General features: G+C 44.0%; 1 protein-coding gene across 2 annotated transcripts in view; it reads right to left on the bottom strand.

Moving 5' to 3' along the window:
• Positions 1-250: 250 nt before the first annotated feature.
• Positions 251-25,006, bottom strand: part of shisa9 (shisa family member 9) — a 42,611-nt gene continuing 17,855 nt past the window's right edge. The window contains exons 3-4 of one of the 2 annotated variants that reach the window (XM_023341317.1): positions 11,656-11,808; positions 251-3,733 (exon numbers count right to left, since the gene is read on the bottom strand). In XM_023341317.1, coding sequence (XP_023197085.1) covers positions 2,859-3,733; positions 11,656-11,808 — 1,028 coding nt within the window. In that variant the 3' untranslated portion in view covers positions 251-2,858. The remainder of the gene's footprint in view (positions 3,734-11,655; positions 11,809-25,006) is intronic. The other variant, XM_023341318.1, reaches the window with a different exon arrangement.

The following is a 25,006-nucleotide window of genomic DNA, read 5'->3' as shown; positions in this document are numbered from 1 at the left end:
ATTTTGAAAATCTGAATCTACGGTGTGTGAGATGAGCTGCAGAGTCTGGTCTGAATTAGATTCACGGAGTTCTGACTGAGTCTGGATGTTCTGTGATATTAAGATGGATTCTCACACAAACGCAGCAGAAAGTGAAATATGATCTGTGTCGTCTAACCGGCCTAACCTCGTCTAACCTCGTTTCTCATGTCTTTTGTTTGAGTCCAAAGTTACGTTTTCTCTGCAGTTTGATTAAAACTGATCAGTTTTCTGACACCAGATTCCTGCAGTAGCTTCACCTGAATGAACGTTTGGAGAATCTCAGCCAGTCCGGAGTTAAATCTGAATTTCTCTCAGTTTGATCTGAATTGGATTCATTTAGTTTTGATTGTTTGGATTTTCTCAGTAAGTGGATATTAAAGATGGATTCTGTCACCGCCGCCGAAGCAAAGGCCACATCGTGTTCAAAGGGACAGGAAGTTGTACAAAAGTGAAATAAAATTACACTATTTTAGCTCACAACATTTCTCAGGTAGTTTCTCAGATTTCTCTGTATAAAAGGAGAAAAGATGAATAGAAACGGATCAGAAGAGAGAAAGGGCCGAGTTACAAATGGCCGACGTCTGGAGCTTCAGTCTGTCCTGGACACAGGAGCAGAAACGGCGCCGACTCTCTGCCTGCCTGCTGCCAGGGGCAAACATAAAAGCCCCGCTGCCAGGGGCAAACATAAAAGCCCCGCTGCCAGGGGCAAACATAAAAGCCCCGCTGCCAGGGGCAAACATAAAAGCCCCGCTGCCAGGGGCAGACCAGACCCTCTCTGGTTCCACTCAATGTGAATCTGGTTTTCGTTCTGCAGTCGTGACGCGTTTTAAAGTGACGTAACTTTTATAAAATGTTTTTATATTTGTTGAAACGTTGTGAGCTTAATCTGAGACAATCTGTGGAATAATCCATCTCCTCTGCCTCCCAGTGCTAACCAGAAACAACCAGTCAGATTCAGTGGGCGGGTCTTAGCGCTGTCAATCATGGCCATTTACACGTCATGAATGTTGTGAATGCTAATGCTAGTTAGCATAGCCACAGATGACAGAAGATGAACAGCTTTTCTGTAACAGTGAGTTGTTTCTCCTCTACTAGCACATTTAGCAGCAAATACATGGGGATGATTGACAGCGCTAAGCCCCTCCTCCTGGCTCTGATTGGTTTTTGGTGCGTTTCTTCAGAAGGCAGTAGCAGCTCAGGGATGAAATGTAGGAGATCGATCTTTTCACAGATTATCTGCGTCGTGGTGAGCAACATGTGAAAACGTGTTCTTTGTAAAGTGACGTCCTGTTTTAATCCTGCTGGGGGCCGTCGGTAGGGCCCCATGTGGTTTAGTCCCGTCGGGCCCCAGGTGTTGGTCATGTGACCCTGGAAGGAGCAGCGTGTTGCACAGTGTTAGTCAGAAACATCCTGCCTCAGTGTCAGGTGATCCTCTGCAGCGCTGATTGGTGCGGCGCGGCGCTGGCAGTAACGTTAGACTTTAACAGGTTTTCTGCTCAGCAGATTGTCACATGCTCTGACTTCCTCCATGTCTAAAAGGAGATTTTAGCGCCTCTGTTTGCTTCCTCCCACCTGAACGGCGCTGCTGTCTCTCCAGCAGCTGGTTGTGCTTCTGCCTTCTCACCTGAACTTTTCTTCTGCTTTAGCCACGGAGACGGAAACGTTCCGGATGGGAGAGCTGGAGCTGGAAACATGCAAACAGGCTTGAAGAAGCCCTTCGAAGATTTGGCCTATTTGTCACACTCACGGGTTTATTTTTATATTTGAGTCATTTAACCCACATAGATTCTTCCAGATGGTTTTTCTCTCTTTCTGTGGGTAAAACTGGAGTTCAGAGAATGATCTGATAGAAAAATAAGAGGTTTAGAAAGGTTAGAACAATTCTTTAAAAATATTTTATAGTTTTTGCATTAAATTGCACAAAATGAGCCCAGCCGTCTGAAAATGAATCTTTGAAGCAATTTAAGGTTTAAATTTATGTTTGGTCCCTGGTTTAAAATGTTTCAGGCGAGAAGCTTCACTTTAAACTCGATTTTTTTATTCTGCTCAGATTCTGTATTTTATACTTTTCGTCCGTTTTTGTTTGATTTTCTGTCTTCGTTAACCACGGTTGGTCAGCTTCGGTTGTTTTTAACGTTTCTCCATAAGTAAACTTTGACTAGGTCATTATGGTTGAAAACATTCATCCTGTTTAGTTGTTTAGTTATTGTATTAAAATAGCTGCCAGATTATTAAAATTGAAGGATCTCAGGGATTAAGAGGATTTAATCTCAGATTGAATCTTTGGGATCCAATCAGATTTAAAAACCGTTTGAAATTTACTGTTTTTGCTGCGTCTACCTCAAATCTGAAGCCCATCATCATCATCATCATCACCATCATCATCATCATCATCATCATCATCACTATCATCACCTCTGTGTGCGTCTGCTTCAAAGCTCTCAGGAGAAACGGTTGTAAATCATGAGCGAACGTTTCTTCCTCCAGACCGTTTGGTGTTTCGTTGAGGAAGTCTCTCCTAAAGGCTTCTGGGTAATAACTTGGTTTTTCTCCGTTACCATGACATTGCTCTTCATCTGCGATATTGCTATCAGGTTTGGTTTCTGACTCTCTAACATTGGACATCGTCACAGAGAAGGAGACAACTCGAACATCGGCACAAATGTACAAACATGGCCTCGGGTACGTACTGTCTGTTGTCAACGTCTGAAGCGTGATCTGATTGGTTGGCTCTGACTTCAAGGCAACGTTCACTCAGACTACGAAGCTCCGCCTCCTCCGGATCTCCCCAGGAGGCGGCGTCTCCAACCAGAGATTATTCGCGTCTCCTCTCGCTCTCACACAGTCACCTCTGTCTTGCTGTTGGTCACAAAGTAGGGCTGCGTGGGCAGGAAGTGCTGGCTGTGGCTCTGGCCCCGCGTGCCGTGCAGCTGGTTGGGCTCCAGCACCGTGCACTGGGGCCTCTTGTGCCCGTAGCTCTTCCTCCTGCCCACCGTCTCCGTCCCATCCCAGCCCTTTATGCCAAAGCCCGCCGCGTGCCCAGCGATGGTGTTGGAGCTGTAGGTGAACGGCCGGCCCATGGTGGCCGAGCTCGAGCCAAAGGCGGTCTCCACGGCCCTGGACATGCCGCCTGGCATCGTCCCCACCATGTGCGCCAGGGAAGAAGCCCCGAGTCCTGGCGCCTTGCTACTGTGGGTGTGGGTGTGGGTGTGCGTGTGGGAGCTGTAGGAGCTGTAGGAGCTGTGGGTCGCGTGGCCGCCTTTGGGCTTTTGGCCGTTGGGCTTGAGTCCGCCGCTGCCGCCCGCAATGTGCCGCTCCGACGGCAGGGTGGAGACGGACGAGATGCTGGGCATCTCCGTCACGTAGGTGGCCACAGGCTCTGGAGTCAGTGGACCTAAAGAGGTCATGGGGGTTATGGAGGGCATTGGGGAGAGTGAGGTCATCTGCGGCATGGATGTCATTGCTGTCATTGAAGCCATTGGGGCCATTGAAGCCATTGGGGCCATTGAAACCATCTGCGTCATGGAGGGGTTCAAGGAGTTAGAGGTGAGGGGGTTTGACGACATGGTGTTGGTGGCCATCGGCTGCGTCATCGACAGGTTGCCCATGGCGCTCCGAGAGTTTCCCATCGGTTGGAGAGGAAGGCCGCCTTTCGTCGGGAGCTCCACCATCAGCCGCCGCTTGTTGTAGATTTCTCCGTTGTACTTGGCAGCTGGTGGGAGAGAAAAACACAAAAATAGACTGAAGTTCAATGCCAACAAGCTGCTGAAGAGCAAATCAGAACCGCAGAACCAAAGGTAGAAAGTGCTGCTTACTGAGAGGAATCACATAAAAACATGAAACACACTGAACTGCCAGAGACAGAGCAGATAACAGACCGGAGGCAGTTTAACTTTTAGTCAGCTTCTTGTTATCAAACCGCCTGCAAGGAGAGGCCGGTTCTGATCCTGGAGGAGTAAAACCTGAGGAAAAGCCAGGATGCATCTTACTTTCCTTTTAGGAAGATTAAAATGTCTCAGAGGGAGAGAAAATTCAGAGAACCGAGCCGCCTGAGACTTTCCAGGTGCAACTTAAAACACAGTTATTATCAGGTTAGCTATTAAACTTTAGCATATTTTAAAATTCATTCTTGGTAAAGTTTTTACAGATTTATTCTAACCTGACCTGATGATTTCCTTTATTAAACCAAACCACCAAGCCAACCTACCCTGACATGAAAAAGGAGTTGCCCCTTTAAGCCAGTTGCTGGTTTTCCTGCCTTTGAGCAGAGATTGCCAGAGGAGAAACTTTGATCGATTCTTGGAGAATTAATTCAATTCAGACACTTTGAGGGATTTTCCATAAACAATCTGTTAAGGTTTACAACTCAGCAACCCAACCAGATTTAAGTCTGGACTTTGACTTAGCCACCGGATACCTTCATTTAACTTTTAAAGTTTTTTCAGAAGGTTCTGGTTCTGGAGTGGTTCCTGGTTCAAATGAGGTTCTCTGGAGTCCCAGAACCTTAGAGGAGGTTCTGGAACCGTTTCCACATTGATGGACGTCAGAGACTTTGGGTTTTGACGATCTTTAGCCTACTTCATGTTGTAAGATGGGTTCTGTTTGAATGGTTTCTTGATCCTAAGGCTGCATTCACACCAGCTCTGTTTACTCTGAGTTCTCTGTATTCGGGTCGACCTCCTCGTAAGCGAGGGATGAGACGAAATGGTGAATCTTTCCCACCTGTCCAGTTCAGTCCGCTTCAATCTGACTCCAGTCCATTTGCCTACAAAGTCCAGTTAGTTTTTTGGCAGTATGAATGCTACTTGACCTCTGACCTCTGGTCCTCCAAACCTCAGTCTGGGTTCGGTTGAAGTGAACTCTGGTTCAGTTTGAATGTGAACACCAAGCGGACCGGAGACCGCTCCAAAAGCAGGAAGTGGACTACAGCGCAGGGCATTCTGGGTAAATCCAACCAAAGCTAACATGCTAGCCTAGTGCTAGCAGCAGAAATGGCTCCTGGTCTTCAGCCAAAGACTAAAGAGAAATCCTCCAACACTAAAATCTGACGCCACCATCTTGTTTCCATCTGGTGAAACAGGAAGTTGCTCTCAGCGTCTTCAGAGGTTTTTGTGTCGTTTCCTTCAGTGGTTCTTGGTGCAGCGCCCCCACAGGCCAGGAGGGGAACAGGTTGGTTTGGGTCAGAACCACAGCAGCTGGAGGTGGAGCAGATGATGGAGTTCTGGTTCCAGTAGAACCAGGTCGACCGGACCATCAGGAATAAAACACATTTAATTTACTAAAATCAAGTGAACAAGCATAAATGAGGCTTGTAAGACAGAGTCAAAAACATTTGCTTAATTCATTTACTGTTCATTCTAATTATAAGAAAAATCTGATGGATCAACAGTAAGATTTGTGAGAAATGTTCCTTTAAACATTTCAGGCAGCAGATCCACAAAAATCCACACCAACAGTTTGTTGTTGTGAGCATCTTCTGCCCAGTAAGCGTGTGTGTGTGTGTGTGTGTGTGTGTGTGTGTGTGTGTGTGTGTGTGTGTGTGTGTGTGTGTGTGTCTGTGTGTGTGTGTGTCTGTGTGTGTGCTTGTGCTAAGCGTCTGAGCAGTCAGCTTTAAAGCCTGATATTTATTCCTTCCTCTGTCAGTTAGCATCACCCAGCTCCAGTCTCTCTTATCTCTGTGAAATGTGACCTTTTTCGCGGCCGATCCGCGCTCACAGTCGATTCATTACTCTTTGCCTCCTCGATGCCTCCCTGTCCTTGAAGATAAAGTTTACACACTCAGTGAGTCTACTTTGCTGCTGTAACTATAAATCTACTTTATCACTGTGAGCAAAGGAGCGAGGCTGCAGCCGAGGATTGTGGGTGAGGACTGTGGCGGCGGGGGGAAGCAGCATCTCCTGCCAAGCTGCTACCAGACCTCCTCCTGGGATCAAACCTGCTCAGGCGACAGGTGAATGAGTCTGAAGCCAGGCGGCTCGGCGGCGAAACATCCTGGGGAACATGAAGAGGAGCATGGAGCCGGCGCCGCGCTGAGTGAGAGGTAGAAACCCACAGAGACAAACAATCACCTCAGGAAAACTATCCGAGTGACAAATCTGGTTCTCCTCAGCTGGTCATATATATTTAGTTTAAAGATCTGATTGATCTGTCACTCCTGCCAAAGGTTATTTTTAAAATTAGTCCTAGTTTGACATTTAATTTCCTGCCTTTTTTCCTTTAAAAGCCCCAGACTCGTCCTCATAAAACCTGATTAAACTGCCTGGTAACGTCAAACATCAGTAACCTTGTTTAAAACATTCTGTAATAACCTTCTATGTTTTAATGTCACACATGGTTCTTAATTTGCAGTGGTGGGCACACTTCCACTAATCAGCTAATGTGCTAATTATGGAGCTAATTTTAGCGCCATACTTGGAATGTGTTGCTAGTTCTACAGTAAACGGCATAAAATCTATTTATCTCCTGCTTGGTTTGTGACTGAAGCCGTGTCGGCGTCAATTAGGCAAAATCAGCAACAGAGTTAGAGAAACTCAACAACTGAAACCATGAAAGACCTGATCCGAAGAATCACTTCCTGAAGCGCTAACCGTGAAGATCGATGCGTTAATCTGACTCTGTTGAGGGCTATGCATTAGCACAATGTGACATATGGTGGAATTTAGTGTTTTAGCATTAGCTTCTGCTAAACACTGTGTTTGTATTATGTTTTAGCATTAGCTTCAACTGTGTGCCATGTTGGTATAGCACTTTAGCTAAGTACCGCATTGGTGTAGCAAATTTAGCATTAGCTTCTGCTTAATTCTGTGTTGGTATATTGTTTAGCATTACCACATCCACGTGTATTCAGCTTTAGCATTAGCTAAACAGCATGTTAGTGTAGCGCTTTAGCTAATGTGTACGATTAGTGGAGCTAACCTTTTAGTTAGCCTGCTACGGTTAATTTCAGAGCTTTCCAAAAGTTCTCTCTCCCTTCAGGCTTTTTATTTCCTCTTAAATTACAACCAACTCCAGAAACTGGGGCGTTTCTGTGACCAGGAGAGACGGATCAATAGGTTTTACAAATAATCATCTGTAAGGTATAATTTCATGATCAGAAAGTTTTCATACACTAAGATCGGTGGAGAAGCCTGGATGATGTCACTGCTTTGTAAGATTCTGGATGGATTTGGTTTAAATTCAGACCTGGAGATGGAAAAGGTCATAAAGCTGCTTTACTTATACATATTTACGCTAAGCTGTAGATTCATCTGCAAACAGGAGTTTAGCTAGAAATCTACTTTGGGGAACATCGCTGATGTTTTTCCAGGTGCTGCAGTTTAAACATCATGAAACATAACAAGCGGCTGCGTTGGAGGAGATTTCCAGGCAGATTCTGCCTCAGAAATTCAATGAAAGGTAAAAATGTCAATGATTTTCGCTTTGAGCTCCTTTCCCTTAATTGCGAGGGTTTTACTGCCTATGGAAACTGGATGTACAGCAGAAATGACTGGTGAGACCCAGCAGGACGTTTGTTCGTAACACAGAGGCCATAATTGGTCATTTGTTCCAGCAGGAGAACAAGTGGTGGATCCAAGAGATCATTAGTTGCTTCTGCGTCTCAAATCCAATAAAGTGACCTTCCAGAGGTGTCCGGGGGGGCGGAGGAGTGGGCCGCCGACCGACAGAGGGGAGGCTGATCGGGCCGCTGGGGACGAGCAGAGGGGCAATTAAAGAGGGGGGCAGATCTGAGGCCTGGTTCCACTTTAATCAGGTCAACAGGCAGAAAAAAACAAAAATCTGCTGCAGACTGATGATGCACTTCTTCCTGTGTATGGCAGGCTGTTTTACCATAAAATCAGCTTTACAACATTCACATTCCAAATATCTGAAGGTGGTTTATGAAGAGACGTATTAGAAAATGAAGTATGTAATTACATTCTTATTGTTATGAATGACTCAGCATTTTATTTTATGGAAGCTTTAAATCCAGTAAATTACTGACTGAAACATAAATCAACAATTAAATTATGACATCACAGAATAAATAGGAGACATTAAACTTTTTGTTCTGACTTGTTTTAGGGAAAGCTAAGAGTGCTAACTGTCAACAGTTAGCAAAAAGGCTAAACTGCTAAATGACAGATTAGCTCTGCTGTTAGCGGAACAAGGTTTGACATCAAAACGTGAAAACAGAACTGCAAACAAGATTACTGATGTTTCCTCAGTGAGGGCGGTGCCAATAACATCCCAATAGATCAATATCTAACCACAGCTTTATGATGTCAGCACTTAGCGGACGTGTAGCCATCACTGGGTGACGGATTGGTCCAGTTTTTCTCCCCGGTTTCCCGTCATCTTGGTGCTTATTGGAGAGATTTCTGTCCGGTGCTGAAGGAGAAATCTCCCTTCAATTAGCAGAATGACATGAGCGGCCATAGCAGCAGATCACAATTAGCTCTCAAACGATTCTTTGATGAGGGAGACGGAGCGAGGCGGATTAGGGAGGAAAGCAGATGGCTGTGAGGAGGAGAGAGGAAGAGGAGGCCCAGACATTAAAGGTTACAAAAGCAGGCAGGAGGAAGAAAGATGTAAAAGATAAAGAGTCTGCTTCAGAAGCAACCAGAACGTTGCTGGTAGATTTGACTTTCAAATCGCTGCCTGAACCCGTCGTGATGTTCAAAAGTTAGACACAGAAGATAATTGTGTTTCTCTGAGGAGTCGCGGCGGGGGCCAGGCATCTTTAACATGAAATAATGGAACCTTGAAAATGTTTCCAGACATTTTCAGACGGGTTGGATTGATTCTGTGGCCTGCAGGCAGCCGCCGTCGCTGCGACTCTCCCTCGCTCTGCCGCGTTTCTGCTCCTCTGCTTTCTGCCAGTTTGTCATCAGCTTCCAGGAAATTTAGTGTCTGAAAACGACTCGCTTTCCTCCCGTCTTCATTTCAGAGAGTAAACAGCAGCATCCGCCTGAGGCGCAGACAGGTTACTGCCAGGCAAAATGTCAGCGCGTTTCTCCACACACAGACTTTAACTAGACACCTGCGGCTGGTCTTCAGCGCTCTCTCCTCATCTCCACCTCGGTTTGTCACATTATTACAGTAACTGTGAACTGGAAGGAAAATAATAGATTTCTTGTAATTAAAATCTGAAAATGGTGGCATGTTCTTGATACTGTCGTACAGAGGTGGGCGGGTCATGCTGTGGGGAGGCTTCAGCTGGTCAGAATGAAGGAAAATCCTGGAAAAATGATCACAAACACTCAGCCAGAGGTACAACGGGGTGGTTTACATCAAACAATGGCCTAGTCAAAGTCTTGAATCCAACGTGCCAATCTGACCGAGCTTAATAGAATGACCAAACTTCTGCCTGAAGGTGGTTTTAAACTGGGGATATAATACAGATACAAGCCACACTTTTCAGATTTTTATCTTTAAAGGGCCGGTATCATGTAAGCTAAAATGTTTGATCTTTCATCATGTTTTTCCTGCAGTGTTGCTTTAATTCTGCATGCCTGAGAAATTCTCTAATCTCCATGGCAACCATTCAGCTGTTAAATGCCTGGGTGGACTTATGTTTAATTAACAAAGAAAATGCTAAATATCCAGCTGAACAGTCAAATCTGATCTCTGACCTCATCCTTTAAAGGTCAATAGACTTCTGTTATGTTAGAATTATTCACACCTGTTGCTCAGGTGTCATAAACTCTGAACAGAGATGATGAGCAGCGTCCGTCTGCTGGGACGGGATGAAACGCGGCCTTCATCATCCGGGAGGGTTTTCCGCTCAGCTCTCACTCTGATCTGCTGAAGCTGCTGTTTGGGGAATATTGGCATGTCTGCATTCTCCATGGTGATTGGGATTTTTCTCCTCTTGTTCAATGCAGGTGTGAAATGTTGAGTTAAGAGAATCCATTTATTGTTTGCTCTTCAAAGACTGACATCCGGATGTTCTCTGGTGGTTTTCACCAAACAAAACGATCCGAAATACGCAGAGAGCATCTGCCGACTCATCCAACCTTCAGGGAATTATGAATCATCCCACCAGTCCAGTTCAGTCCGCTTCAACCCGACTCCGGTCCGCTTCAACCCGACTCCTGTCCGCTTCAACCCGACTCCGATCCGCTTCAACCCGACTCCGGTCCGCTTCAACCCGACTCCGATCCGCTTCAACCCGACTCCGATCCGCTTCAACCCGACTCCGATCCGCTTCAACCCGACTCCTGTCCGCTTCAACCCGACTCCTGTCCGCTTCAACCCGACTCCTGTCCGCTTCAACCCGACTCCGATCCGCTTCAACCCGACTCCGGTCCGCTTCAACCCGACTCCGGTCCGCTTCAACCCGACTCCGATCCGCTTCAACCCGACTCCGATCCGCTTCAACCCGACTCCTGTCCGCTTTTCTATAAATCTTGGTCCATTGGTGAGGTGTGAACACTAATCGACCTCTGACCTCTGGTCCTCCAAACGTCGGTCTGGGTTTGGTTGAACTGAACTCTGGTTCTGTTTGAACGCCAAGTGGACCAGAGACCGCTCCAAAAACAGGAAGTGGACTACAGCACAGGGCATTCTGGGTAAATACCACCAAAGCTATCGTGTTAGCCTAGCGCTAGCAGCAGAAATGGCTCATGGTCTTTAGCCAAAGACTAAAGAGAAATCCTCCAACACTAAAATCCTCCATCTTGTTTCCATCTGGTGAAGAAGGAAGTTGCTCTCAGTGTCTCCAGAGGTTTTTGTGTCGTTTCCTTCAGTGGTTCTTGGTGCAGCGCCCCCACAGGCCAGGAGGGGAACAGGTTGCTCAGAGGGTTTGAATCTCTTGCTATATTTAGCCAAGTTTAATAATTAAGATAAAAGCTGATTTTTTTCAGCTTTTCAGTCAAAGTTGCTGCTGGATGACCGTGTTTCTACTTATTATATTAAAGTTTGTTTATAAAACAGGTAATATTTTGTATCATACTTACATTTTTCCGTTGTATGGAAATGATGTTGGTAATAATTTTACCCTGATTAAAATTTTTTCTTTTCTGAAAGACCAAATTTGTATCGTTCTTGAATTATATTTGGGGCCGGACAAAATCAATGTATGGGCCACAAATGGCCCCTGCGCTGCAGTTTGAATACCCTGATCTTTTGTGATTTTCTTCTCTGCTGATATATGAATTTATGCCGTTATTCATCAGTTTATGCAGTCAGGCATCCAAACCGCCTCCTGTCGCTTCATGCAGAGATGCTGTTGCTGGTAATAAGCGGAAACTGGACTAAACAGCAGCTGGAGGCGGATTATCTGTCAGACAAACACAAACTGAATGATTTTAGTCATCTGGGAAGATGCCGGTTTGTAAATGTGGGTGAATTTCAGATGGCCTGCGCTGGCAGCCGCCTCATCATGCGCCAGGCTGTCTGCAGGCGGCGGTTTGTGTCTTCCAGCGCGCTCAGGCATGCGGTGCAGTCAATAACAGCTGTCAGACTCCAGCAGGAGAGTCGCAGACTGGCTGCCCTTTGTGTTCAGGTCATAAAACCTTCAATAAAATCTACTGGAAGGAAAACAAATCAATAAAAGCCTAATTGTGATGCTGTCCCGTCTCCGTACAGCCGCTCCTGCTTGGACCGGAGCCGCCCGCTGCGTTTGACTCGTTGATGGCTGAAGCTGCCACTCACCTACGGCCTTCAGGGAGGCGTACTTGTTCAGGTCGGCGTTCTGCTGCTGCTGCTGCTGTTCGTAGGCCTGAGCCAGCTGGCTGAGCGCCGGGTAGGGGTGCTGCGGGCCAACGCTGGAGCTCGCTGCCACGTTGTTGTTCAGCTGGCCGCCTTCTGGACAAACACAGGACAGGACTAGGTTAGCATCAGATTAGCATCAGGTCAGCATCAGATTAGCATCATGTTAGCATCAGATTAGCATCAGGTCAGCATCAGATTAGCATCATGTTAGCATCAGATTAGCATCAGGTTAGCATGGCTTCATTCATCCACGTTCTCATTCCATCGTTCTCCATCTGCAGCTCATTGTTCTGCTGAAACATGCTAACCATTTTATTGTGAATTTGTTTATTATCTGGTTTAAAACACTTTAATGTCCCTAAAGCTGCACAAGTCAGTGTTTAAAAAAATGTTTGCTTTTGTTGAATTTGTCTCCATGTTGAAAGTTCATGAGACAGATAATCTGTGAAACGATCTATGTCCCGGGGCTGCTGCCTGAAGAAATGCACCAAAAACAACCAATCAGAGCCAGGAGGAGGGGCTTAGCGCTATTAATCAGTCTCATGTATGCGCTGATTAATGAGCTCATGGCGGAGAAACATTTTTTTTTTTTTTTTTTACCCCTCCAGGGTGTTTTGTGGGCTCTAGTGTCCCTTATATGACAGCAGGCTGACAGGAAACGGGGAAGGAGAGGGGGGAAGACATGCGGCAAATATCGTCGGGTCCAGGAGTCGAACCTGCGACGGCCGCGTCGAGGACTCAAGGCCTCCAAATACGGGTCGTGCTAACCGCTACGCCACCACGGCACGCCCTGGCGGAGAAACAATTTACCAAGAAAACTGTTTTCCCGCCATCAACGGTGGTTATGCTAATTAGCCTTAGCATTCCTGACAGGTTTTGCCATGGTGAACCAGCTGTATAGTAGCAGAGAGAAAGGGTGAGTGGATGAGCACCGGCATGATTGACAGCACTAAGACCCGCCTCCTGGCTCTGATTGGTTGCTTCGGAGTGTCTTAGCAACCTCCACTAGCACGAAGAAGGATTCATTGAAACGACAAATGTAGCAAAGCGATAAATGCTAATAATGCTAAAATCATAACAAACTTTATTTCAGACATGAATTTAATGTGTTGGTTTGACATCCTGGTTGTTGTTTTGCTAGCAGTAGCATTATGCTAATGTTAGCGCTGTGTGCTAGCTATTAGCTCTTCAGGATGGAACTGCATGTTTTGAATAATGTTGCATAAACTGCTATGCATCGTTTTTACTGTTTAGAGATTAAAGGTCAAAGTTCAAAGGTTAGGTTACACACTGATGGATTATTAAATGAGCTGAAACTTTTAACTTCTTTAGATAAGAGACAGGATTTAATATCTGCCTCAGTTTAATATAATTACCATAATTCAATATAATTTCTAATAAAAATGTATTTATACAGAGAGTTACTGTTAGAACAAAACTCATAAAATAATAATTCTGTTAATAATTTGGTTTAATGTAGTAATGAAAGAATAAATGTGTGTGAAATGTTTGGGTCATGAATCATTTTTATCTCAGAGGAATCTGCCAACATTGACTCCGTTGTTGTTTTGCGTCTCGTCTGCTGCAGCTCAACGTCTCCAAGTCGTGGATTCGTCCCGCTAAAAATCTTCTCTTCTGTCATAGTCATATTAATATTTATGCTGTATTACCATAAAGCTGCTGGTTACTTTGCTTTCAGCTATTAAACATGTTTAACAAGCGTTACTCTGAAATACGTCTGTTATTATTGTTTTGCATTAATGATTACAGACATGACAAAAATATTCATATCCTTTATTTTAACATTTTGGTTTGCTGCAACAGCAGTGGGTGATATGGAGTTAAAATTTTAATATTTGGAATATTTTAATGATAAAAGTGACCATATGAACTAGTTATAATGTATTTTTATTTAACTGTATATCTGTAACTGCAGGACATGATTTATATCCACTGAGATATTTCATCATATTTTTGAATTTACTGATATTAATGTGTTTGTGGAGAAAATAGTAAAAATAACATTTTCATCAGTTTTCTTTTTCACATTAACTTAAGTTTGACAATGATAAATCAAAATTTGTGTCATGGTGAGAAATTTTTCATGATGAACAATAAACAATGTAATAAATGTCTACGCTGCAACCAGGGATTAAATGTGTTAAAACGACACAAAGCTGCAGGAGGTAAACCAGCGTTAACATTTCAGCCTCCATACTGAATGATGCTGCATTCAGGCATTATGCCCACATTTCACTGTATTTTCACCGTGTTATTTATTCATTCATAAATGTCAGTTTGGATCTAAATATTTACTAATCACTAAAAACTTGGTTTCTGCAGTAACCAGGAGAAGAAAACTACCTGGAAAAGTTCCTCAATCCTGATTCTTCAAACTAAGAGTAATCTGATTACTTTCTGCTGAAGGTAAGATACTCCCTTGTAAGACTTACTCCACAGAATCCCCACTTTAAACACTCAGGCAGACAAAGCAGAGCTCATGTTACAGCAGAAATCTGTTCATATTTGTAGTGATTATCTGCCTTTACGGCCATATTTCACTGTGTGTGTGTGAGTGTGTGTGTTTAGCTTGTGATTATGGTGCATTAATCCTAATATGGTGGTCACATAATGGGCTAATAAAGTCTCCCTGTAATTAGATTAGACCTGAGAAGACGCACGGCAGCTGAACGAACGATTCGTTCCTCTCATGGAACGAATCGTTCGTTCGTTCGGAGCAGATCGATGAGGTTTCCCGTTTCTGCTAAATTCATTTCAGAAACATTTTATTAACCCAAACAGGTGTGAATGTTGCCACTCAGTTCTTCAAAGAGCCGAGTTTTTACCGACAGTTTAAACTGTGATTTTTATTTGAAAACATCTTTTTGTATTTGATCAGGTTAACTATGGTTTAATCTGAAACATATGATCAGGTCATAATACCGACAGATGCATCAGAGCGAAGTGTCATCTTCTCCTCCATGAAGGCTTAGACCTGAATAATCAATAATCAATAAATCAGTTAATAAACTAAAGCCAACTCAATAGTTTCCATTTGCATGATTTATCGTTTTTCTGGATGATAAAAGTTTCATTCTGGAGTTTTGGTCTCAGTTTGGATAATTTTGTTTATGTTGGATATTTAAAATGTTTTCCAGTTCCAGTGTTAAAGGTTCATCAGAATTTAAAGTTTATTGATATTTGATAATGAGTTCTTGCATTATTATGCCATTATTTGAACATGGTAAAAACCAACATTATCGTAATAACTTCTGGAAACATCAGTCACTGACGGTTTGTTGAGTCCGCGGCTGTTTGGCTCTCAGTGGAGGTTTGGAGGTTTGAGCAGAGGAGTCGGGTTTCTCTCTGCGGATCCGAGCCGGGATCTCCAGGGATCTCCAGGGATCTGCAGGGATCTGCAGGGATCTGACGGAGCTGCGTCACAAAGGCAGGTTGTTTCTGCACTAATTAAACAATTATCCCTGGCAGCAGCTCCAGTCACACCAAACACCCACAGAGAGGGAAACTGGAGGAAAAGCTTCCAGAACCACTTCCTGTGAGGGCCCAACTGCGCTTGGTGTCAGTAGAATGAAACGGGTTATTTAATGAATCCTGATCGACCCAAAGCCTCTGAGGTTTGGAGACAAATTTGGCCCAATAATATCACAAGAAAATATCATGTTTTAGAAATTTAAATGAGGAAAAAATGTATTTCAAAAATGGAACTTTGAGAAACCTGTTAATGAAACGCAGTAATTGACAGTAGTTGTGCTGTGTTGATGCAGATCAGTGTTTTCAGATGTTCTTCCCAAGATTTTATTTTTTCAAATAGTTTTTAACATCTAATTTTTTTTCAGATTTTATTTTATTCTTTTTTATTTTCATATGTATTTAGTTTTACTTTCTTACATTTTTTCAAAGATACTTTCAGATTTTATATTTGTTTCACTTTTAAAATCTTTTTTACTGACCGAGTTTTACGAGGCGGGACTTCCTGAGGGTTGCTTGGTTTTTTTAATCACATGTTCTCTTGTCTTTATCATTTTGAAGAGCAACTATCAAAAATGTGTCGCATTAAATTAATTCCCCAGAGGAAAAGGAACAGATGGACGACTAAAAGAAGTTCCTCCACTCTCGGATCAGCCTGAAAGGTAAATTAAGAAATGATCTTGGATGAATTAAGTTTGAATTTTTGTGAATAAGTTGGGCGTAATTCATTGTTTCTTAACATAATGCCATGAAAAAAGCCTGCAGCATCACAGATCCTCCACCGTGCTCAACAATGCTTTTTGTGCCAAAAGGTTTAAAGTTTGATCTGAAACATTTAAGTGGGAAAAAACAAGAAATGCACAGGATGGATGAGATTTCAGTATTTTATAACTGTTAGTAATTTCTGAGAATATTCAGTTATAATAAAAACAGCGGATAGATACTTAGTAAACAGGAACAAACCAAATGAAATGCAGGAATTAATCTGGAGACGGTTCATAATCCAGATTACAGCTGAGCCACATTATGAACTTCCTTCCAAACAGATTAATAAAGTTTCCTGTCCAATCAGAAAGCAGGATCCGGTTATCGGGTAGAAAATGTTTAAAGTCCTTCCTGCAGTTCGTTTCTGATGCCAGACTTTGTGGCTGAGTGATTCAGCGTCACCCCTCCCCCACATGTTGCTGCACCCTGCCTGTAAATGACTGAAGGTCTCCAGCATGTTTACAAAGCCGGTTGCTAAGGTAACGCTGTGTGAACGGCAGCAGGTGGCCAGGTCAGTGCCGAACTCTGGTGTAAATATTCTGAAAACATAACAATTTAACTGAGTTATTGTGATGAATCTCCTGCTGAATTCACAATAATCTGTATTCTAATCAAATCCCTCCAGATTATTTCAGAGTTTTTCTGATGAGGATTCAGCAGAACCTGGAACTTTGCTGCAGCTGCTGGAGGTTTGATCTGAAGGGACAGAGAGTCAGGATGTTTCATGTATGAGCCGCTCTGCAGAGATCGGCTTCCCTTCGCTGTGGATGCCGGAGAACAGCGGAGCAAACAGCGTCCGCCTCCCAGGAAGAGACGATCATCTGCTCAGAATGACTGAAATCACTCAACGTCGGAGGATAATGACAAAAATGAGGAGAGATGAATCTGAGCCGCCTCGCCTGATGCAGTTTGGAGAATTTAAATAAGGAAGGATTGAAATGCAGAACCAGAACCCCGAGTTCTGAAAAGTATCCGACTCCAGCTGAAACAAACCGGGACGCCGTCAGCAGCAAGAAATATCTCACGTAGAAAAACTATTTCTGTAACACTTTTACAGTTGGAACACAAGTAATAGATGAATCTCTTCCTGCTGCCACTGTTGGGGAAATATAAGGTATGAAACTTGTTTACTGTAAATGTCTATCAGCTGAGGTTTCGTTCAGTAATTAAAATAATAGCAGTAATAACAACAATAATAACGTCTAAAACAGTTCGCTTCTCCTGAACGGTTAAAATAACAACAGTGGCCATTAAAAATCACACTAATGATAACAGAATATAACCAGAGTTTATCAGTAACTGGTCACATTTACCACAGCACTGGTTCTAGTTCTGGTTCTGGTTCTGTTGGACCTCAGAGTCGATCAGGACATGTTACTGAACCGACTGGAGAGTTGGGTCGGACTCTCTGGTCCAGAACTCAACTGGTTCCAGTTTGACATAAAGAACTGGGATTTCTTTGTTTCAATAGGAAACTTCTCATCGAAGAGGTCAGAGGTCACATGTGGGGTTCCCCAAGGCTCAATCCTAGGACCCTTTTACTCTATATCTATATCCTCCCACTGGCTCAGGTTATAACAGGAAATCAGATCAGTTACCATGACGACGTAGAAGATACACAGCTCTACATTACGATGTCACCAGGTGACCTTTGACCCCATTCAGTCACTGAACAGATGTTTAAAACAAATAAATGTGTGGATGAGACAAAACTTTCTCCAGCTGGACAGAAACAAAACTGTAGGAACAATCTAGAGTTATAGATCTAGAATCAATGCACAGCTTCAGTTATTGTAACTAGAAACCAGCAATCAGCCCGAAACCTGCAGAACATTTCCAGGACCAGACGACTAAAGTCTCGGATCAGAGAAACTCATCCAGGCTTTAGTTTCTCTTTAGTGGCTTTGATTCCTGCAGCAGGTCTGACTGACAAACCAACAGTCCAGAACCTGCTGGTCCAGAACCTGCTGCTGGTCCAGAACCTGCTGGTCCAGAACCTGCTGCTGGTCCAGAACCTGCTGCTGGTCCAGAACCCTGCTGGTCCAGAACCTGCTGCTGGTCCAGAACCTGCTGCTGGTCCAGAACCTGCTGGTGGTCCAGAACCCTACTGGTCCAGAACCTGCTGCTGGTCCAGAACCTGCTGCTGGTCCAGAACCTGCTGGTGGTCCAGAACCCTACTGGTCCAGAACCTGCTGCTGGTCCAGAACCTGCTGCTTCCTGGACTAAGGATATGTTGAAGTAGTTCTACTCTTACTTAAGTATAAGTTTTGGGTCTCTGCCCATCTCTGGTTAAAACTTAGGAACGATGAAGTATTCGGTGTTAACATATTATTATAGGGGCCGCAAATAAAAATCCGCTTAGGGCCCCTAAAATGCTTGGACCGGCCCTGCAGCTGGACTTCATGTTTCCAGATTTGCAACAAGCAAAACGAGACGTGAATTTCCTGAAGCAGCTGAATAAATGACTTCTCAGCTCTCTGGACCAAACGTAGCTCTACGTTCTGAGCCTCCGTTCATCTGCAAAAAAACATAAATTATTTCACAGATAGCGACGTTCAACAAAGTGTGGAGAACTCTCTGCTCTGCGGCGTCTGAAGCTATTTAAAATACTCATTGTTGAGCGCGGATGTAATCCTGTACGGGGATGTTCAGTAATCCTGTAAAGGGCTTTCACTCTGACAATGGGAAGGGATCACAGGATCCCCTGATTTATTTCAATCACACTGTGTTGGTGCAGCAGGGCTGCAGAATGCAACACATGATGGACAACTCACTGCCGTTCACAGGTAGAAAATAAAAACTCAACATTTACTCACTATCACCAGCAAACATCATTTCTTTACCAAGATCCAGTTTCAGCTAAAAGTAAATTTTAGATCTAGTTTATCAATATTTAGCTCTAAGCTAGCTAAATGTTTAGCTCGACAAATATTTAGTTACAAGTTAGCAATTAGCTCCAAAGTAATAATTTAGCTAAATAATTTAGTTAGCTCTTAGCTAGATAAATATTTTGTTAATAAGCTAGCTATTTTGCTCCAAGCTAATTGCTCAATTATTTAGCTCTGAGCTAGCTAAATATCTGACTTCACTAAAAACTCCATCAGTTAGCAAGCAAGCTGTTTAGTTCCAAGCTAAATGTTTAGCGCTGAGCTAGCTAAATATTTTAGTTAGCTCTAAGCTAAATACTTAACTTCAAACTAAATATTAAGTTTTAAACTGTGACGTTTATAAGTGAATAACATGGTAACTCTGTTTTATTTTCTGACCGTAGCTTCGCGTCCTGCTGGCGGCGCTTTTTTCGGAACAGGTCCTGATTTTATTACATTAGGTCTCTGTGAGTCTGATAAGATGGAACTGCGTCACGAAATGAAACAATCCGGTTTTCTGTCTTTGCATTAGTGTTTCTGTAAATGTTCTCCAGGCTGAATCATTGCTGCTCCTTTCAATTAGCCGCAGCGGGAAGCTGCGCATTTACACCCAGAACCGGAGCGGCGGAAGGGCGAGTTGCTGTTGGGCTGAGATTCATGGCGGAGCGTCAGGTTCGTCAGCACCGACGGGCATGTTGACATGGATCTGCGGAGCGTGGAGCGTCAATCCTGGGATTACATTAAGTGTGACCGCGCTGATGAGCCAGTTTATGACCGGCAGGTAGCAGACAGGCAGCGGGCGCAGGAAGCTGGGGAACCTGGGCAGTCTGCAGCATGAAGCCCGACCCGGATGGTTCTGGCCGTACAGAACCATTCCGGACTCATCCATTATTCCCAGTTTGTGCTCCTCTTCCTCCTCCTGCAGCAACAGAGCCTCTTCCTCTCCATCCCTCGTCATGGCAACAGCGCTCTCTCCTGTAGTACCGCTCGGCGGGTTCGCATTGTCCCGCAGTCACCGGCGCCCACATATTAACACGCAGGCTGGCGGTTCTGAGCGCAACAAGTCATTGTTATGCAACCTGAGTGGAGCTGCCTGCTGCTCTCTGGGTCCGGTCCGGCCCGGCCCGGTTCGGGTCTTCACACTATTCTGGTGAAAGATAAAAAAAAAGCTCCGCGGTTCATTGAAACACCTGCTTTGCTCTGGTAAAAACAAACAAAGCAGCGTTTTATGATTCACGGTTGAACGCTGGAATCAATATTGACACAAACAGTGAAACCCGGAGAAAACAGAGAAAGACGAGCAGCAAACAGAAACGTTGCTGCAGCAGCAGCGACCGGAGAGGCTGCAGCCGCGTGTCTGCAGACATCCTTGGCTGCTGCTAATGAGCTCATTCTCCAGCTATTAGGAGTCTCTCCCGCCGCTTGCTGTGCGCGCTCCTCTCTGTTTAGTCACACTGGAGACGCTGAGCCGGTTTTGTGTGAGCCAGACTGTTTGCAGCCTTGACCCGCTCCCTGCAGCTCCTATCTCCCCCAGCCAGGCCGCGGAGGCCCGCCATGCGGCCTGAAATCTTCAGGCTTCAGCCGTGAAATCCCGTTTGAGTTGTTGGTGGAGGGAGGAAGCTACTAAACCAGAGAGAGGAGCTGCTGAAATAATCGCTCCAAAACGTTTCAAAGCTTTCCATTCAGCTCATAAATGTAACGTTTAGTAAAATATATGTTGTTTACATATTAGTTAAAGGGCCAGTATGTAAAATCAACTTTTTTATCTTTCCATCATATTATAAAAACAAACCTGGAGTTTTGCTTTGATTCTTTTATGTTTGTGAAATCCTTTAATCACCATGGCAACCATTCAGCTGTTAAAACGCCTGAGTGGACCTAGCCCCGCCTCTGAGGCGCAGCTCCTCCCCCCCCTCTGCTCCTTCAGACTAGCCAGCAGTAATTAGCAAACATCTGCTGAGCTCATTATAGGAGCTGCTGTTCAGAGCGACGCTGGTAAAAATATCAAAGGGTTAATAGAGGAGCCATGTTGGGGCGACTTCTTGGAGGCGGAGCTTCAGAAACAGCAGGAGCTTCTTAAAGAGACAGAGACCCAAATTCAAGACCTTAAATCATGAAGTCATCTGATATAAATAGCATTTTTATAACTGACTAGATAACATAACTAGATTGAAACACGTCAGTTTAATCTTTTTTTTTTAGTTTTGGTGCAAACATGATGTCGTTTTCTGCCGTATCCACTTGGTTTGTTCTGCAAAACTGCAGCTAAAGAGCTAAACATGTATTTTACAAACCAAGTGTTTAAATATTTATCTAACATGTAAATTCACTGATAACCAGAAGGAAATTGTTTTAAAGTTCTTATTATGAGAAACTGGAACAGGAGAAACAGCATAACTTTAAAATTCATAATTATGACTGAAGGATGAAATTATGACTTTTATTCTTGAGTTTATGTTATTTATGTAGATTTTGTTTCATAGTGTAAAAAGTTTTCCAGACTAGGAATCATTTAAATAATAATTTAATAAACTGAAACTCGTTTCCATCATGTAAACTTCACAGCTTTAAAATCCTGGTTATTATTTTTCATTTATTCATTTTGCAGCTGCTGAAGTCTGAGTTTCTCTCACAAACTTCTTCACAAACTGTCTGAAAACTTCGTTTTTATTTTGAGGATTAAGATGAAATGTATCTGTTTACATGGATATTGAGTCAGACCCGACCGGTTCTGGTTCCTGAAACAGTGACAGGTTCTGATCCGGTCTGACTCACCGTGTCAGACTGGATCTCTGGTGATTGGCTGCTCATTCCCTCTTCAACTTTCTTCTGGTTCTGAAGGTTCTGAGCTTCATTCAGAACCTGTTGCATCATTTCCACAGAGAGCAGGAGGGAAGCAGAAGAGTGAGGATTAAAGTTCTCCTTAACGAGCCGGTCAGGGAGCTCAGGTGATCCGGCAGCAGCAGAAGAAGAAAACCCGACTGAGGAAATGAGAAACTCAAAGTCTGCAGAGAACGGCCTTAAAAATCAACTAACACCAGGAAACAGAAATAAGAGGAAAAACCTGGAAGCTGCTTTGTTCCTGGACCGGATCCGTTCAGTTTTTAGCATCTTAAACCCAAATTCATCACATTTGATCATCACTGGAAAAAATGAGAAGTTTAAACTAAAGAAATAAAGTATTTTTATTCAGAAGATCCAGAAAAGAGCAGAAATATTGTCGGAGTGACGGGTCTGTCGTTGACTATCTGTGTTCACCGATCAGCGCAGAGTGAAGGTGAACTCTGTTATCATCTGAATACTTTAGGAAAATTAATAACCGGCTGCCTGACAAAGACCTGGACGGAGGATCTCAGGAAAGTTTCTCATCCTCGTCACTCTAGAATGTTAAATCTAGAATCTGTCCTGGCAGATCTGTGGCACGTTTTCAGCAGGTTTCATCTCGGCTCTGATTGGTTGATTCATGAAACAAAATAAGAAATAAAAACAAATCTTCTGCTCCTAGTGATCAGTTATGAATCAATCTAATCTGGACTGAGGAAAGTTGGTCATGATGATGAAACTGAAGCTGAACGAGTTTCCACGCAGCAGAGCCTGCTGCTGGCAGAGCGCCGTCTGTGTCACAGACAGGAAGGAGAATGTTTCTCCTTCCTCTCCATCTGTCCTCCATCTTCCCTCCTCCAGTCTCTGAGGATCTCTGAAGCTCTTCCTCTCTTAGGCTTCAGGAAAAACTTTTATTTTACTGAGAAAAATCAGAGAAAATCCAAAGATTTTCCTGAGTTTCTTTAAGTTTCAGGATTCTTTATGAAAGTTTTTAATATTCAACCTTTAGGATGAAAGAATCCACAGCCAGCGATCAGCGAAGTCACAGGAATGTCGTTTAGTTACGGTGTGTCTGGCATCAGCAGCAGGTTGTTTTTACCCAGAATCCTCCAGGAGTCAGCCGTGAATTACAGTTCGGCTCCAGCGCAGTCAGGCGGATCCTCGGCACGTTTTCCAGACAACCTTAATCTCATTATCATCGCCATATGCTGCCAGCTTTGTCTTCACTCATTAGTGCGTAGCGCTCCTGTTTGGGAGGAGACGAAGCTGCAGGGGCGGTGGCAGGGTGGTGATGCGGGGTGGGGAGCCGTGCCAGAGGGAAACCTGCGCCGGATCGCCATCCTCTGAGTGGTTCCCAAGAGGAACGGCGTGAAACTCAGGATCCATCAGCTCTGGTTCGTTATCGCCGGCCGCTGAATGTTTAAGGAGGAATCGTCTCCTGACGTTGTTTCAGAGCGGCGTGGGAGCGCGGCCCACGCCGCTTCACTAAACCATCAGCTGCGTCCCACGAGGAGCTTCACTTTATTACAACGCTGCTGCAGCTGCTGCTGCAGCTCTAAACGTCTGAAGGAGCCACAAACACAACCTTTACACCAGGATGAATATTTGCAAATAAATATCTGAGAAGTGTGGCATCGAATTCCCTAAATAAACTCAGTTGGAGCCAACTGCAGGAATCAGAAAACAAAAGATGAAAAAAACCTGCAGAGAGAAAGATTTTGATAGATATTAACCCAGACGACCAGCATCGGCTGAGGGCAACGTGTTGCTGGAGACGGTTGACGGCGTGTCAGCGGCGCCGACCCAGATTAAAGGTTGGGCAGAATTCAGGTTCCACCAGACCAGTTCAGTCCGCTTCAACCCGACTCCGGTTCTCTTCAACCCGACTCCGGTCCGCTTCAACCCGACTCCGGTCCGCTTCAACCCGACTCCGGTCCGCTTCAACCCGACTCCGGTCCGCTTCAACCCGACTCCGGTCCGCTTCAACCCGACTCCGGTCCGCTTCAACCCGACTCCGGTCCGCTTCAACCCGACTAAATAAAGATGAACACCGCACTTTTAAGATTTTCCGTTCACTGCCCAATCAGTCACTCTTTCGGCTGGACGGTTTTCCCTCCAGGAAGTTTGGCGGTTTCTCTGCTCATCGCTGCATCAGAGGAGCTTCAAGTCAAAGTTTTCCAGTTTTCTGACAGGTGAGATGAGAGCAGCAGGTAGAAACAGAAGGAGTTTCATGTCTGCACAACATCTCAGTAAACTTTAATTCAGGTGTTAGTAACATGACAGGAAGCCAGTCGGCCGGGTGTAAAGGTGTCTGAGTGGCAGACGTGGAATATTATGGGATGTCTGCATGTAGTAGATCTATATGCAGTAGATGCTGCTGATTAATTAGAAACTAAATAACTCCTGACCTCCGTATAATAAGAAAATAAAACTGATTTGATTAATCAGAAAAGCTGAAAACCAGGAGAGAAAAATGTTCATTTTTAAACAAATCATAAAAAAAGATGAATAACATTTTGGTAAAGAGCTGGAGGGTTAAATGAAACCAGGCGCCTTATTAAAGTATCCACATCCCTAAACATTTAACTTTATGACTACAGATTAAAACCAGGTAGAAAATCAATTTAAAAAAAACTAAAAAGTGTGGCATGCACATTTAATTACCCCATTAACTCAGATAGGAACAAATGAAACACAAAAATCCTCCAAAAGTCTCCTAATAAATACATTGAGTCCAGTTCATCTCAGTTTAAAGACTTTTACTGTTAGAGGAGAGAATAGAGGGGAAACTGTCGCCATCTTGACCTCAAAATGTTTCTGTTTTATGACTAATAAATACATGAGTTAGAATGGCCTAGACCAAGTCCAGGTCCAAATCCTACAATTGAAAGTTCAGATAGTCTCCATCCAATCTGAGAATTTGAGCTTCACAAAGAATAATGAACAAAAATGTTCACCAACTGCTCACCAGAAGGTGGTTCTGACTCAAAAGCATGCCGCACTTTTCAGTTTTTTATGTGGAAAACTTTTGAAGATCTCCGTTAGCCCCAGAAATTCTCCTGCTTAACCCATTAAGATCATAAAGATCAACTTTTTAAAGGTTTCTTGCATCACATTTTTCCAAATATCTGAACAGAAACAGGCATCTGATTGGTTGAGAGTCATTTATCGCCATGGCGATGGGCTGGCGGCAGCACCGTGGTTTTCCTGACGATCTTCTGTAGAAGATTATTTGTCAAACAGCCTCTGTTTCTGTCTGACTTCCTCTAAGATGATTATTTTGAAAACAGGAAACTTGATTTGATTCTTCCAGCAGGAAGCAACCAGTGAACTTTGACCTACTCGGC

This window comes from Xiphophorus maculatus, chromosome 10 (genome assembly GCF_002775205.1).
Source record: "Xiphophorus maculatus strain JP 163 A chromosome 10, X_maculatus-5.0-male, whole genome shotgun sequence".
Lineage (NCBI taxonomy): Eukaryota > Metazoa > Chordata > Actinopteri > Cyprinodontiformes > Poeciliidae > Xiphophorus > Xiphophorus maculatus.
This window is presented reverse-complemented; position numbering and strand designations above follow the sequence as displayed.